At 46.7% G+C, this 17,191-nt stretch overlaps 1 protein-coding gene across 1 annotated transcript; it reads right to left on the bottom strand.

The window, feature by feature from the left end:
• Positions 1–1,012: 1,012 nt before the first annotated feature.
• PPT2 (palmitoyl-protein thioesterase 2) lies at positions 1,013–9,687 on the bottom strand. Its single transcript, XM_073548778.1, has 9 exons — positions 8,607–9,687; positions 7,220–7,387; positions 6,700–6,856; positions 5,819–5,914; positions 3,305–3,412; positions 3,065–3,148; positions 2,829–2,913; positions 2,687–2,741; positions 1,013–2,372 (listed from the first exon to the last, which is right to left on the bottom strand). The coding sequence occupies exons 1-9, from the start codon at positions 8,619–8,621 to the stop codon at positions 2,229–2,231; spliced, it is 912 nt and encodes a 303-aa protein (XP_073404879.1). The 5' UTR covers positions 8,622–9,687; the 3' UTR covers positions 1,013–2,228.
• Between the last annotated feature and the right edge of the window lie 7,504 nt (positions 9,688–17,191).

Below are 17,191 nucleotides of genomic sequence, written 5' to 3'. Positions count from 1 at the left end.
CAAAAGTATTAATATTTGTATTTTTAATATTTTTATGTCATCTTAAATTTTATATTTTTTCTAGTTTATATTTTTAAAATGTAATATATTTTTTATATTTCTTTTATATGTATGGTAATCTTTTTGCATTTATTCTTATAATATATTTTAATAAATTATTTTATGTTATATACGTATATTTTCATAAATTATTTTTGTTTTATATATAATCTTTTCACAAATTATTTTTATGTTATATATATAATTTTATATACGATTATATAAAACATATTATTGTGGAAGTCACACTGATAATGATAAACGGGCCATAGCAAGGATGGAAAATTGACTTTTTTCATATCCACGCGTGACTGAAGCCTAAGGGTGAGTGCACACATTGCAGATTCACCTGCGGATTTTTCCACGCGGATTTGCAGGTAAAGTGACCTGCGGTTTTCCTGTGGATTTGCCAGTGGATTGACACCTGGACAATGCAACAGGTGTCAAACCACTGCGGAATCCACACAAAGAATTGACATGCTGCGGATTTAAAACCGCAGCAAATCCGCTGCGGATCCGCAGTAAAATCCGCACCGTGTGCACATACCCTAAGGCTACGTTCCCACGCTGAGTTTTGAGTGAGTTTTTGATGCTGCTTATTTTTTACGTAAATGCAAGTAACCTTTTTTATTTACTGGGTGCAGGGCTGGCACCCGTTGTGTAATACGTCTTGGAACAGAAAGCAATAGCTTTACCGGGAGTGGGAAGGGTGCAGGTAAAGGATTTGTACAGAATTATTATAATATAGGCGCCTCCTTCTAGAAACAGCGCCACACACGTTTATTGGTTGGATCTGGTACTGCAGCTCATTGAATTAATAGACCTGGGCTGCAATACCAGGTATCACCAATAGACCACTGTTCAGGAATAAAGGCACAGATCAGTCATTTCTTGCCCCCGTCCCATTATTTCCTTGCCGGTGACGGATCTGTGATGACGGTTAGTCGCGGTCACACACGCTTTATATAACAACTTCAAATGCACAAATGTTTTATTGAACACAACAAACAGCAATTAAAAAAAAGGCAGAAAAACCACGATTACAAGTCTAACGGGGCGGTAAACTTCCTGACGTAACCGGGCTGACGCCGTCCTTCGTGTCCAGGAGTGTCAGCTCTTGTGCCTTGGGATTATAAATACATAAATAACCAACGTCCTGAGTGTCCCGAGTCCAGAATCCGACAATCAAAGGTAAAAAAATTAAATAATATTTGCTGCCCCAACTTCTATGGACATTGCATTGATGACGGCTTTTTTTTTTTTTGCAGCAAACACAGGGTTATTTCAGCTCCAGGTTAACCCTGTAGAGGAGGCCACACTGTGGTCAGAGCCGCCCGTTGCGGCCATCTGCAGCGGATCGGCCAGGTTTCCCCATTTCTTGTTTTTGTTCTGTTGCATCTACCATTACCAAAGCGATTTTGCGAGCCCACCCCTCCCCAATCGTGCACAAGCAGGGTGGCCATAGTACCTTTTTGGCATTGGTTGGTTAATAAAGCTAAAACACCATCCCCTACCGTTTTGCGTATACAGCTTCTATGCAGATTTATGCGTTTCTGCAGTTGCAGACTACAAACTATGTAATTGGTTTCTGAAGTTATGCATTTCTCCTTCTCCGCATGGATGCTGTGTACACAAAACGGCAGCCTTAAATATAGATGCATTGGAGTGATAGCAAGAAATTGGACAATCCATACATCCGATCGGTGGGAACACGGTATGTAAACGACTACTATGGCGAAACCACGAAAGTCCACGCTCAGGGCAGGCAGACACTTAGTAAAAAGCTACGAGGTTCGCCTCAAAGGTAAAAAGCACCCTGATAGACCATAATGTAACAGCAGTGGATTGGAGGAGAAGAGGTAGAGGATCCCACTTTGTACCCTTCCCCCAAAATTGTGCAAATGGTTTCCCAAAAATTAAATTTTCCATTAGAAAAAGGGGTACAACCAGAAAACGTTCTACCTTCCAAAAAGTTAGGGGAGGGATATAAAAGTGGCCTACGTGTTCCTCCTATGGTTACACAATGGAGGCCGATGGCGGGAGGTAAAAATGGCAGGAGGCCTAGAGTTCATGGCAGGAGGCGGCCAAGGATGAGCCAGGAAGGGTCATGGATTCGAATCCATCTGCATTAAGGAGGGTGAAGAAGGTTCCCATGATGGAGCAGACGGGAGGTTTGCGGAGCGGCGGCGTTAGGTCAGCCACTTCTCGATGCATTCCTTGTACACCGTCTCGTTGGAGTGCCACATTGTGTGAACCACGTTGGCCACAGAGTACACCGTGACAGCTCCTCTCTTATCCAACGTGCGGAGGCCAAAGCTGTCGTCCTTGTAGACCTGAGGTGGGACAAGAAACATTAGGGAACAAGGAGCCAAATGTGCTGCTCACACATGGGCAGGACTCGTTACAGTGTAACAGAGAGCTTTGTGTCCTCAGGATGGGCTAAGCCAACGTGGCGCACCACGCGTGTCTGTGTGATTACAGTCTTATCTGTTGTAATACCAAGCACCCATCCTCCCATAGATGATGGGAGTGTGAGTAATTTATATTTGGCACTTGTGCTACCTCCTTATTTATTATGGGGGTCCACTGCATCCTGCAGTATATTGGTGGGAACAAACCCCCAAGGAGATTTCCAGGAAGAACCAACCTTCTGGTATCTCATCTCCTGCACCGTCTCATTCTCATCGTAGAATCCAAAGTGGCTGAAAAGGCAAAAAAAACGTAACATGAGACGGCAAAGCCGTGCACGGGAACAAATTCACTGACACTGCGGACCACCGCCTCCGTACCTGGACTCCCAGGGGGTGATGACGCCATCACTGGGACCGCCGATGAGGACTAACCTCCGAAGGCGCAGGAAGTTTTTCCTCCATTCTGTAAGTAAGAAAATTACTTATTGACATGACGCATACACATGGTACGGTAGAAATTAAGGATTATTCTGCCAAACAAATATTGGGGATCCCATGTATATTTGTGTGTGTGGAATGGGGGCATAAAGTTGGCCTTTTCCACACTACATTACCTGTTGTGTTTGGCTCTGGCCGTTCGGAGTTTATAGGCGCCAGGAACTTGCTGCTGTTGATGTACATGTCGTGGTGATGGGGATCTGAAAATGGAAAAAACACCATTAGTAAAAAACACTTAATGTCTACTTCACTCAGCGCCACCTTGTGGACATCAGAAAGCGGCATCCGCGGGCGTCGGGAATGCGTCAGAATTCCTTCATGTCACCCCCGTCCCCTCATCCTCTGCCGTCACTTGCCGTTCCAAAAATTGCAGATGGAGATGCTCTGCCCGAACTGCGTGTAGCAGAATCTGTAGAGATTGGCCTTCACATAGGTGGGGAACAGATACCGCAGATAATCCGTGTCTGCAACATAGGACATAGCAGCGTTATCGCACCAGAATTATACCCCAATGTGCAGAACTGGACGGGAACAAACACCCCAAAAGTGACACGTACAGCCATCTGCACATCTCAGGCTTTCCTCCGCTACTTTTTTTTTTCTTTTATCTTCCCCTTCCTCTAAGAGCAATACCTTATTTTCTGAGCCTTATTTTTTTTTCTCTGCAGGATGAGTTGTAGTCTCAATGATGCCATTGACTCTCCCATATAATATAGCGGGAAAAAAAAGTATTTCAATGAAAGAACCAGCTGTGATCCAGTGCTGTCCTGTCTGTATACTCTTTTGCTCCCCCCTTCGATCCCATAATAATAATAATAATAATTTTTATTTATATAGCGCCAACATATTCCGCAGCACTTTACAATTAAGCGGGGACATGTACAGACAATAAATTCAATACAAGTTAAGACAATTCAAACAATAACATTAGGAGTGAGGTCCCATGCTATAAGGTCTGTATACTCTTTTGCTCCCCCCTGCTGTAATGCCTGTATACACTTTTGCTCCCCCCTGTGATCCCATGCTGTAATGTCTGTATACTCTTTTGCACCCCCTGCGATCCCGTGCTGTAATGCCTGTATACCCTTTTGCTCCCCCTGCGTTCCCGTGCTGTAATGCCTGTATACTCTTTTGCTCCCCCTGCGTTCCCGTGCTGTAATGTCTGTTTAATCCTTTTCTTCCTATCCTGTGATCTCGTGCTGTAACGCCTGTATACTCTTTTGCTCCCCCTGCAATCCCGTGCTGTAACGCCTTTATACCCTTTTGCTTCCCGTGCTGTAATGCCTGTATAATCTTTTGCTCCTCCTGCAATCCCGTGCTGTAATGCCTGTATACTCTTTTGCTCCCCCGTGCTGTAATGTCTGTATACTCTTTTGCTCCCCCCTGTGATCCTGTGCTGTAATGCCTGTATACTCTTTTGCTCCTCCTTACGATCCCGTCCTGTAATGCCTGTATACTCTTTTGCTCCCCCCTGTGATCCTGTGCTGTAATGCCTGTATACTCTTTTGCTCCCCCCTGCGATCCCATGCTGTCCTGTCTGTATACTCTCTTGCATCCTTCCCTGCCCAGGAGATGTGGTATGATCAGATCATATCCCTGTACGGTCAGACACGGCCATTACACAGCAGGGACACTTTTATAAGATTATCTCAGCACAGGAACATTTTCTTTACACACATCCAACCCTGGAAATTATTATTATTCCAAGATCTACTGATGATTAAAATCAACATTTGTCCTTGGGAAAAAACCCTTTAAATAATTTTATATTTTCACTGATCAGACATCCGACTTTTCCAGATGCAGGGACACTGGACGCTGTCATCTCTGCTGATTGAGGAGTTGCTGGTTGTATAACACAGCTGCCTCCCACCATGTACAGAGACGCCTCTGCTCTTCTGCCTGCTCCATACACCCCTGTGTTGTACATTTATACGATAGGATAGTGAAGGGGTTAAGAGGCGGTAATGAGAGCCGGGACGTCTGGTTATTATATATAGCATATTATATTAATAATGCATATGTTCTGCCATCACTACAGGAGGAGCGTAACAATATTTCCTGACATGGGGCGATGATCCTCTAGAGACACATGGTAAATATCTGCAGAACCATTCTGCTTCATGCCAGCGAGTCTTAGCTCACCACCATGGTAAAGATTGACCTCGAGTATTACTAATAAAACAGCACGACCCTTGTACATACGTTGTATCTGGTATTGCACCAAGTGAATACTTCAACACCAGACACAGCCCACAGACAAGAGTGGCACCGTTTTGAGGCAGATCTCATATACACCCTTTAAAGGGAATCTGTCACCCCTTTTTTGAGATATCATATAATGATGTCATTCAATTGTGTGTCACATAAGGATTCTCTTAGTACTTTTGCTTCCCCCTGACCCCGCACCTTTCATGGATAAATACCTTTTTTATATCGGTTCAGATGTATGTAAACTGCCATGTTCCGGTCCGATGGGCGAGGCTTATTCACCTGCTCCCTCTCTCCCTGTCTTGCTCTGCGCAAGAAGAAATGCATAGAGCAAGACAGGGAGGGGAGGAGCAGGTGAATAAGCCCCGCCCAGCGGACCAGACAGCAGCAGTTTACATACATCTGAACCGATATAAAAAAGGTATTTATCCATGAAAGGTGCGGGGTCAGGGGGAAGCAAAAGTACTAAGAGAATCCTTATGTGACACACAATTGAATGATATCATTATATGATATCTCAAAAAAATGGTGACAGATTCCCTTTAAGCTGGCCCAGGCGGTGCAATTAACTGTCCGAACCCCCCCAAGATGTCAGGAGATGTCAGCGCCATGTGATCTTGTAGAGGAGAGCATAACAGATGTGGATGAATAGCCCTCACCTCCATACTGTCCCATCTGCGGAGAAGACAACGAGATGAACGTGTCCACATTGTGGTCCGGCATCGTCTCCAAGATCCCCCGACAGATCAGTCCTCCTGACAGAAGGAGAGAGAAGGCAGGAATCAAATCAGATGCCGGCACCACTATTCTCCAGAAACAACAGTAGATGATGGACTAAAATGCAATTGGTAGTGGGGTGGGATTCAGTATGGCCGTCTAAGGCGGGGGGGGGCGGTCTAGTGATTGTATATAGCAGATTATTTTAATAATGCATATTTTCTGTTGTCCATGGAGAAGCCAGCCCTAAGGAGGCGGCAGTCAGTAACCTGTCTGTAGAGCTATGCAAACTGGGGTTCGCTCCAGAAAGGGGGTGACGGTGTGGAAGCAGTGGACCAGGCTGGGCAGCACTCCTGCCGGGGATGGGGCATCACTGTGCCCACCATACATGGCGCTCCTGCCTATTCCACAGCAGGAAGCAGCTGTCGGGGCCCCTGGAGATGACACCTACTTTCCGGCCATAATATATGCATATCTGAATTATGGTGTCCGTGTGTCTGTCTGGGCGTCTCCACTTCTCCTGTTAGATGACTGAGAACTTTGGAATGAAATTATCCTGAAGAACTGGAAGTCTCCCAGCTGCATGTGAAGTAAACAGAAGCTAGAAAATTAAGTTCTCCCGCATACGAGACTCGGCCTGGGCTACTTAATGTTGGTTGGCCCTCAGCCAATCGCTGGAGACATAGGTGACATTTCTGGCACAGAGCTCTCAATCATCTCTATGGAGAAATTCTGCCGTATTGTACAGCTCATGAATAGTCACAAAAGCTGCAATCACTGGTATACAGTGTGTCTGCCGGATGCTGGGTAGAGTAGTACTCACCTTGTGAATAGCAAAGCAGGTGCACCCCTTCCTTGCCAGCATTCTGCATTATGGGGTAGATGGCTTCCCGGAATCCCATCACTTGTTTCCAGAGAGGCTGCAGACTCGCCCTGTGGTCAAACAAGTCCAGCACCGAGATATTGGTGCCCGGGTGAGACTGTGGTCGGAGAAAAAAAGAAGTCAGGATAGAAGATTCCCTCGATCGTCCCAGCAGACCTGCAGCTGTCTGGACAATGTGTCAGCAGAAGGAAAATGCCAGGAGGGCAAGAGTAATGTAGTCCTGGTACTAACAAAACACACCGTATGCTCGCAGGTGAGATACAGTCACGGTGCCCCAACATGTTCGCCAGGAAGAGATATGGCGCCCCATGCGATAGCCGGGCAGAGACGGTGCTCCACACACTCCTCATGTGCATAATGTTCACACACCAGCTGTGTCAGTCTCCGTCTCATACTCCCGATAACCTTCCTGCCAGTTACAAGCCCCCGCAGTCTCTCTGGCACTGCCTGTTCGGCTCACCTTGTTGATGTATTCCACCAGGTATTTGAAGTTGGCAGAACTGTCAAAAAGGCCGTGGACCATGATAACCGGCTTGTAACCGTGCGTGGGGTCCGCAATCCACAGCAAGAGGGGCACGAAGAACATCGGCGCTATCCGGCGGCACATTTCAGTCATGTTTAAAGTTACCTATAAACAAGAGACATGATCCAATGAGCCGACAGGACTGACCGCGACCCGGCAGCGCTCACATACATACAGCTGGCACCATTAGTCATTCGTTGCTGACACCGGCCTCCAGGCATCTGGTAGCAATGTGAGGAATAACTTCCCTACACCACCTGCCAGTCTCCCAGTAAGCGCAGCACTCACATCTGCACACAGGGGGGCACTCTCACTTCTCACTGTGTTTTCCTGGCAGCCTCAGGCTATATCTAATTTCATCAGCTTGAAGTGACCATACCCCCCTCATGTTAACCCTTCATCAGCTGCAGACACAACCTGCCACCATCTACCAAACCCAAATTCTCCATTATTAACCAATTACTTGCTAAATAATATAGGGGCTGCGCTAATACAGTCAACTACTTACCTGTTTCCGTATCAACCCATTAACCATTCATCTCTCTACTTTTTAATTCCACTGTATTAACCCATTAGGTGTCACTAGTGGCAGCGGCTCCAGGTCACACCAACCGCACAGACGCAGCAGTAAGCAGAGCCCAAGGCTCCGGGCCAAACTAACCCCACAGATACAGCACCAGGCAGAGCCCCAGAGGCTCCAGGCCACACCAACCCCACAGACACAGCACCAGGCAGAGTCACCGAGGCATTGGGCCACCCCAACCACAGACACAGCACCAGGCCGAACCCCTGTAGCTCCAAGCAAAACCAAGCCCACAGATACAGCACCAGGCAGAGCCCCAGAGGCTCCAGGCCAAACTAAACCCACATATACAGCACCAGGCAGAGCCCCAGAGGCTCCAGGCCACACCAACCCCACAGACACAGCACTAGGCAGAGTCACCGAGGCATTGGGCCACCACAACCACAGACACAGCATGAGGCTCCAGGCCAAACTAAACCCACAGGTACAGCACCAGGCAGAGGCCCCGACCCGGGTATAGGTGGTCACCATACGACTTCACGTGCCCTATAAACCTCACTGCCCAGAAACGTACAGACTGATACATATTAGGACTTTGGCATGTGACTGTATAAGTTCTGAACAGGACCATAAGGAGTTAACCCCGCGCTTTCTGACCTCTACATCCTTTCAGAAACAAATCTAATCTTCCCATTGATCATCTGATAAATCCTACACTACAGCTCATGCCCCCAAATCATCAGAGAGGAAGAATAAATGGAAGTGATAGATGGACAGACAAGGCGAGCGCTCTCATCTTACTCTCTGGCATCGCATTCTCCTCCTGGGACGTGTGTGCTCTCTCGCTCTAATTTCTTCTCTCTGGACGTCTCATTGAGGTATCCAGGCACCTGACTGCTGCATAGAGGCTTCCCACTTACCTGAGGGCCTCTGATCTGTCACCCTGGAGTCAAGTATGGAGGGTCTCTCTAGCTGAGCACTGTCCCTACCTGTAGTCTCAGGTTATGTGACGGTCTCTTGCCTCGTGGTCTCAGGTATAGGAGCACTCTTCACCCCGTATGCCTCTCTACAGGAGTACCCAGGGCATTCACACACAGGGTATACTACCTCTCTCTCCGCAGCCTCACACCGACAGTCTTGTGGCTGTCACCATGCAGTCCCGTTATAGGATGCCTCTCCAGCACAGTGCTCTCTTAGCTCCTTGTCCTATTCTATCACCATTGCATACATTCCCACCAGTCTCTTCTCTAACCTCTGTGAGGAGGTCACCATATAGGATGTATCTCTCCAGTAGAGCATTCACTTAGTCCCTGCAATCGCTCTAGGGAGACTGTCCCCTCTGTGTTCTCTATGTGCAGTCTCCCTCTCCCAGGTGACTATCTGTCTCTGTGCAGTCTCTCTCTCCTGCTCTCTCTGGTCAGTGTCTCTCCACTGCTCTTTCTGTGCAGTCTCTCCTGTTCTCTCTTGTCACTGTCTCTATGTGCAGTCTCTCTCCTGCTATCTCTGGTCACAGTCTCTCTCCTCCTCTCTCTGGTCACTGTCTCTCTGTGCAGTCTTCTGCTCTCTCTAGTCACTGTCTCTCCGTGCAGTCTCTCTCCTGCTCTCTCTGGTCACAGTCTCTCTCCTCCTCTCTCTGGTCACTGTCTCTCTGTGCAGTCTTCTGCTCTCTCTAGTCACTGTCTCTCCGTGCAGTCTCTCTCCTGCTCTCTCTGGTCACAGTCTCTCTTCTCCTCCTCCCTCTGGTCACTGTCTCTCTGTGCACTGCAGTCTCTCTCCCTCCCTTGTTTACACTGCCTGCAGTCAGCAGATGCTCCTAGTAAGCCACGCCCCCTATACAGCTTCGTCACTTCCGGCTGACGCTCTCCATCTGCCACAGTGCCAAGATGGCTTCCTTAGTAACCAAGCCATAGAAACCGTTCCCTTTAGTGTAGAGTTGGGGGAGGACCGCAGATATCAGGGCATTGGGCAAATCCCACTGATAGTAAAGCTGTGGGGTAATATGTGTGTGAATGGTTGCAATGCTGTTCCCTGATAACTGTGTGTACACGTCATATAAGATCACCATAGCTCACAACTTGGAAAGAAAGACGGACGCAAACTGCTGAGTGTGGAAACGTTTATTTTACAGTCTGTTCCCTAATCTCTCTCAGTTCATTGGATGCTCCACACAGAAATAATCAACTAGTGATAGTGGGCTCATAGTCCATTAGAATTCCCACACAGTGTGATACCCCTTTCATGGCCGCCACACTCCATCCACACAGTGTAATGTCCTCAAGCATGCCACACACAGTATGATGTCCCAACAGCTCCCTTTATATAGTATGATACTCCAAAACTCCCTATATACACGATGATGCCACCATAGTCTGCAACACACACAGTATGACGCTCCCACAGCTCACTCTATACAGTATGATGTCACCATAGTCTGCCACACACAGTATGATGCCCCCACAGCTCACTCTATACAGTATGATGCCACCATAGTCTGCCACACACAGTATGATGCCCCCACAGCTCACTCTATACAGTATGATGTCACCATAGTCTTGCCACACACAGTATGATGCCTCAACAGCTCACTCTATACAGTATGATGTCAACATAGTCTGCAACACACACAGTATGACGCCCCCACAGCTCACTCTATACAGTATGATGTCACCATAGTCTGCAACACACACAGTATGATGCCTCAACAGCTCACTCTATACAGTATGATGTCACCATAGTCTGCCACACACAGTATGACGCCCCCACAGCTCACTCTATACAGTATGATGTCACCATAGTCTGCCACACACAGTATGACGTCCCCACAGCTCACTCTATACAGTATGATGTCACCATAGTCTGCCACACACAGTATGACGCCCCCACAGCTCATTCTATACAGTATGATGCCACCATAGTCTGCCACACACACAGTATGACGCCCCCACAGCTCACTCTATACAGTATGATGTCACCATAGTCTGCCACACACAGTATGACGCCCCCACAGCTCACTCTATACAGTATGATGTCACCATAGTCTGCCACACACAGTATGACGCCCCACAGCTCACTCTATACAGTATGATGTCACCATAGTCTGCCACACACAGTATGACGCCCCCACAGCTCACTCTATACAGTATGATGTGACCATAGTCTGCCACACACAGTATGACGCCCCCACAGCTCACTCTATACAGTATGATGTCACCATAGTCTGCCACACACAGTATGACGCCCCCACAGCTCACTCTATACAGTATGATGTCACCATAGTCTGCCACACACAGTATGACGCCCCACAGCTCACTCTATACAGTATGATGTCACCATAGTCTGCCACACACAGTATGACGCCCCCACAGCTCACTCTATACAGTATGATGTCACCATAGTCTGCCACACACAGTATGATGCCCTCGCAGCTCCTTCTATACAGTATGATGCCCCCACAATCTGACACACACACAGTATAATGTCCCAACAGCTCCCTCTATAGAGTATGATCCCCCAAATGCTCCCTATAAGCAGTATGATGCCCTTACAGCTCCCTCTATACAGTATGATGCCACCATAGTCTGCCACACACAGTGATGCCCCCACAGCTCACTCTATACAGTATGATGTCACCATAGTCTGCCACACACAGTATGACGCCCCCACAGCTCACTCTATACAGTATGATGTCACCATAGTCTGCCACACACAGTATGATGCCCTCGCAGCTCCTTCTATAAAGTATGATGCCCCCACAATCTGACACACACACAGTATAATGTCCCAACAGCTCCCTCTATAGAGTATGATCCCCCAAAAGCTCCCTATAAGCAGTATGATGCCCTTACAGCTCCCTCTATACAGTATGATGCCACCATAGTCTGCCACACACAGTATGATGCCCCCACAGCTCACTCTATACAGTATGATGTCACCATAGTCTGCCACACACAGTATGATGCCCCCACAGCTCACTCTATACAGTATGATGTCACCATAGTCTGCCACACACAGTATGATGCCCTTACAGCTCCCTCTATACAGTATGATGCCACCATAGTCTGCCACACACAGTATGATGCCCTCATAGCTCCCTCTATATAGTATCATGCTCCATAGTCTGCCACACACACAGTATGATGCCCCCACAGCTCACTCTATACAGTATGATGTCACTATAGTCTGCCACACACAGTATGACGCCCCCACAGCTCACTCTATACAGTATGATGCCACCATAGTCTGCCACACACAGTATGATGCCCCCACAGCTCACTCTATACAGTATGATGTCACCATAGTCTGCCACACACAGTATGATGCCCTCGCAGCTCCTTCTATACAGTATGATGCCCCCACAATCTGACACACACAGTATAATGTCCCAACAGCTCCCTCTATAGAGTATGATCCCCCAAAAGCTCCCTATAAGCAGTATGATGCCCTTACAGCTCCCTCTATATAGTATGATGCCACCATAGTCTGCCACACACAGTATGATGCCCCCGCAGCTCACTCTATACAGTATGATGTCACCATAGTCTGCCTCACACAGTATGATGCCCCCACAGCTCACTCTATACAGTATGATGTCACCATAGTCTGCCACACACAGTATGATGCCCTTACAGCTCCCTCTATACAGCATGATGCCACCATAGTCTGCCACACACAGTATGATGCCCTCACAGCTCCCTCTATATAGTATCATGCTCCATAGTCTGCCACACACACAGTATGATGCCCCCACAGCTCACTCTATACAGTATGATGCCATAACAGCTCTCTCTAAACAGTATGATGTCACCATAGTCTACTACACACACAGCATGGTGCTCCCACAGCTCCCCCTATACAATATGATCCCCCAAAAGCTCCCTATAAGCAGTATGATGCCCTTACAGCTCCCTCTATATAGTATGATGCCACCATAGTCTGCCACACACAGTATGATGCCCCCGCAGCTCACTCTATACAGTATGATGTCACCATAGTCTGCCACACACAGTATGATGCCCCCACAGCTCACTCTATACAGTATGATGTCACCATAGTCTGCCACACACAGTATGATGCCCTTACAGCTCCCTCTATACAGTATGATGCCACCATAGTCTGCCACACACAGTATGATGCCCTCACAGCTCCCTCTATATAGTATCATGCTCCATAGTCTGCCACACACACAGTATGATGCCCCCACAGCTCACTCTATACAGTATGATGCCATAACAGCTCTCTCTAAACAGTATGATGTCACCATAGTCTACTACACACACAGCATGGTGCTCCCACAGCTCCCCCTATACAATATGATGCCCCATAGTCTGCTACACACAGAATACAGAATATGATGCCCCATAGTCTGCCATACACACAGTATGATGCCCCCACAGCTCCCTCTCTACAGTATGATGCCGCAACAGCTCCCTATATGCAGGATGCCGCTACAGCTCCCTCTATACAGTATGATGCCACCATAATTTGCCACACACAGTATGATGCCTCAACAGTTTCCTATGTACAGTATGTCTCTACAGCTCCCTATACACAGTGTGATGCCCCATAGCCTGCCATACACACGGTATGTTACGCCCTATCTACAATATGATGCCCCCATAGTCTGCCATACAAACAGTATGACACTTCATACAGTTGTGGCCAAAAGTATTGGCACCCCTGCAATTTTGTCAGATAATATTTCGTTTCTTCCTGAAAATAATTGCAAACACAAATTCTTTGTTATTATTATCTTCATTTAATTTGTCTTAAATGAAAAAACAGAAAAAAATTGTCCTAAAGCCAAATTGGATATAATTCCACACCAAACATAAAAAAGAGGGTGGACAAAAGTATTGGCACTGTTCGAAAAGTGATGTGATGCTTCTCTAATTTGTGTAATTAACAGCACCTGTAACTTACCTGTGGCACCTAACAGGTGTTGGCAATAACTAAATCACACTTGCAGCCAGTTGACATGGATTAAACTCAACCTCTGTCCTGTGTCCTTATGTGTACCACATTGAGCATGGAGAAAAGAAAGAAGACCAAAGAACTGTCTGAGGACTTGAGAAACCAAATTGTGAGGAAGCATGAGCAATCTCAAGGCTACAAGTCCATTTCCAAAGACCTGAATGTTCCTGTGTCTACCGTGCGCAGTGTCATCAAGAAGTTTAAAGCCCATGGCACTGTGGCTAACCTCCCTAGATGTGGACGGAAAAGAAAAATTGACAAGAGATTTCAACGCAAGATTGTGCGGATGGTGGATAAAGAACCTCGACTAACATCCAAACAAGTTCAAGCTGCCCTGCAGTCCGAGGGTACAACAGTGTCATCCCGTACTATCCGTCGGCGTCTGAATGAAAAGGGACTGTATGGTAGGAGACCCAGGAAGACCCCACTTCTTACCCCGAGACATAAAAAAGCCAGGCTGGAGTTTGCCAAAACTTACCTGAAAAAGCCCAAAACGTTTTGGAAGAATGTTCTCTGGTCAGATGAGACAAAAGTAGAGCTTTTTGGGCAAAGGCATCAACATAGAGTTTACAGGAGGAAAAAAGAGGCATTCAAAGAAAAAAACACGGTCCCTACAGTCAAACATGGCGGAGGTTCCCTGATGTTTTGGGGTTGCTTTGCTGCCTCTGGCACTGGACTGCTTGACCGTGTGTATGGCATTATGAAGTCAGGAGACTACCAACAAATTTTGCAGCTAATGTAGGGCCCAGTGTGAGAAAGCTGGGCAGCAATGAGTCCAGACCTGAATCCCATAGAACACCTGTGGAGAGATCTAAAAATGGCAGTTTGGAGAAGGCACCCTTCAAATATCAGGGTCCTGGAGCAGTTTGCCAAAGAAGAATGGTCTAAAATTCCAGCAGAGCAGTGTAAGAAACTCATTGATGGTTACCGGAAGCGGTTGGTCGCAGTTATTTTAGCTAAAGGTTTTGCAACCAAGTATTAGGCTGAGGGTGCCAATACTTTTGTCTGGCCCATTTTTGGAGTTTTGTGTGAAATGATCAATGTTTTGCTTTTTACTTCATTCTTTTTGTGTTTTTTCAGTTAAGACAAATTAAATGAAGATAATAATACCAAAGAATTTGTGTTTGCAATCATTTTCAGGAAGAAACTGAGTATTATCTGACAGAATTGCAGGGGTGTCAATACTCTTGGCCACAACTGTATATACAGTTTGATGATCCCACGGTTCCCCCACAGCTACAATATAGAGTATGATATGCCCACACAGTATTATGTCTAACCCCTTCACTCCTGGAGCTTTTTTCGATCTTTCGTTTTCGTTTTTCGCTCCCCTCCTTCCCAGAGCCATAACTTTTTTAATTTTCTGTCAATATGGCCATGTGAGGGCTTATTTGTTGCGGGACGAGTTGTACTTTTAAACGACATCATTGGTTTTACCATGTCATGTACTCGAAAACGGAAAAAAAATTCCAAGTGCGGTGAAATTGCAAAAAAAAGTGCAATCCCATACTTGTTTTTTGATGGCTTTTTTGCTAGGTTCACTAGATGCTAAATCTAATGTGCCACTATGATTCTACAGGTCATTATGAGTTCATAGACACCAAACATGTCTATGTTGTCTTTTCTCTAAGTGGTGAAAAAAAATTCCAAAATTTGCTAAAAAAAAAAATTGCGCAATTTTCTGAGACCCGTAGCGTCTCCATTTTTCATGATCTGTGGTCGGGTGAGGGCTTATTTTTTGCGTGCCGGGCTGACGTTTTCAATGATACCACCTTTGTGCAAATACATTCTTTTGATCGCCCGTTATTGCACTTTAATGCAATGTCGTGGCGACCAAAAAAACGTAATTCTGGCGTTTTGAATTTTTTTTCTCACTACGCCATTTAGCGATTGGGTTAATGCTTTTTTTTAAATTGATAGATCGGGCGATTCTGAATGCGGCGATACCTAATATGTGTATGTGGGATTTTTTTTTTTATTGTTTTATTTTGATTGGGGCGAAAGGGGGGTGATTTGAACTTTTAGGCTTTTTTCATTTATTTTTTATTTTTAAACTTTTTTTTACCTTTGGCATGCTTCAATAGCCTCCCTAGGGGGCTAGAAGCATGCACAACCCGATCGGCTCTGCTACATATGGGCGATGAGCAGATCGCCCATATTTAGCAGTTTTATTGCTGTGCTTTGAGCGCCGACCATCGGGCGGCGCTCAAAGCCATCTGCCTGGAACAACCATGGAGGTCTCTACGAGACCTGTGGTTGTCCAGGCAACGTGACCTCGACCCCTGATCACCTGACAGGGGTCGGCGATGAGCTCATTTCCGGCCCGGCAGCCGGAAGTGCAATTTAAATGCCTGCTGTCAGCTTTGACAGCGGGATTTAACTAGTTAATTGGCTCGAGTGGATGGCGATTCCGCTCGCGCCTATTGCGGGCACATGTCAGCTGTTCATAACAGCTGACATGGCGCAGCTTTGAGGTGGGCTCAGCACCGGAGCCCACCTCAAAGCAGGGGATCCTTACCGATGACATACTATTCCATCATCGGTAAGGAAGGGGCTAAACAGCTCCCTATATACGGTGTGATGCCCCCACAGTTCCCACACACATACAGTAGTATATCCCCACATCTCCCAATATACAGTATAATACCCCTACAGTTCCCTCAAGCGCAGTGACACACAATATGATGTCTCCACAGTTCCCTATATAAATTATGATGCCCCACACACAGTATGATGCCTCCACAGCTCTCTATATACAGTATGATGCACCCACAATTTCCACACACAGTATGATATATGCACTGTGCCCCGCACACAGTATGATGCTCTCAACTCCCACCTCACACATGAGGCTCCCTCAGTGACACACAGTATGATGCCACCCACAAGGTATAATGCCCCACAGCCGCCCACATGCAGAATCTTAGGCCCCGTTTACATTTTCGTTCTTTCACATCAGTGTTGTGACTATAGTCACTACTCATGAACAAGCCCATGAGGCAGGGTAGTCAAACGTTCCAGGGTCACATAACAAGAAAGCTTGTTGTAAACTAAAGGGTAAACACAAAGGTGACATTAGGTCACGGTCCGAGGTCAGAATACCAGGAAGATAGCGAATCAGAGCAAAGGGGCAAGGTAAACGGATGGTCAGAACAAGGTCCAAGGACAGGCAGCAATAAATAAACAAACAAAGCACAAGAATACTACAAGGCAAACACGCACCACCGAGCAAATATTACTTCAGGCAGAGATGTGGGACTGAGAGCTTAGCTAAGTACCTGGGAAATCACTAAGAACAGGGGACACCTGAAGGAAGCTCAGCACTTCCCAGTCAATCAAAATGACGACAGTTCAGCATGCCCCTGCTCTAGATTGGACCATCGAGCAGTCGGTCACTGCGCCCAGGACACCTGCTA

Source organism: Dendrobates tinctorius, unplaced genomic scaffold (assembly GCF_039654945.1).
Source record: "Dendrobates tinctorius isolate UK_male_01 unplaced genomic scaffold, ASM3965494v1 ptg000158l, whole genome shotgun sequence".
NCBI classification, from domain to species: Eukaryota; Metazoa; Chordata; class Amphibia; order Anura; family Dendrobatidae; genus Dendrobates; species Dendrobates tinctorius.
The sequence above is the reverse complement of the archived record's forward strand: the minus strand, read 5'-3'. Positions and strand labels throughout refer to the sequence as shown.

Bases quoted from the DNA above. Each gene is read 5' to 3' on its own strand.
- PPT2 (XM_073548778.1), bottom strand. The intron at 6,857-7,219 runs GTGAGCCGAACA...CTCCGACCACAG, and splicing joins TGGTGGAATACATCAACAAG to TCTCACCCGGGCACCAATAT. The intron at 3,149-3,304 runs GCAAGTGACGGC...TTCCATTTTCAG, and splicing joins CATCTGCAATTTTTGGAACG to ATCCCCATCACCACGACATG.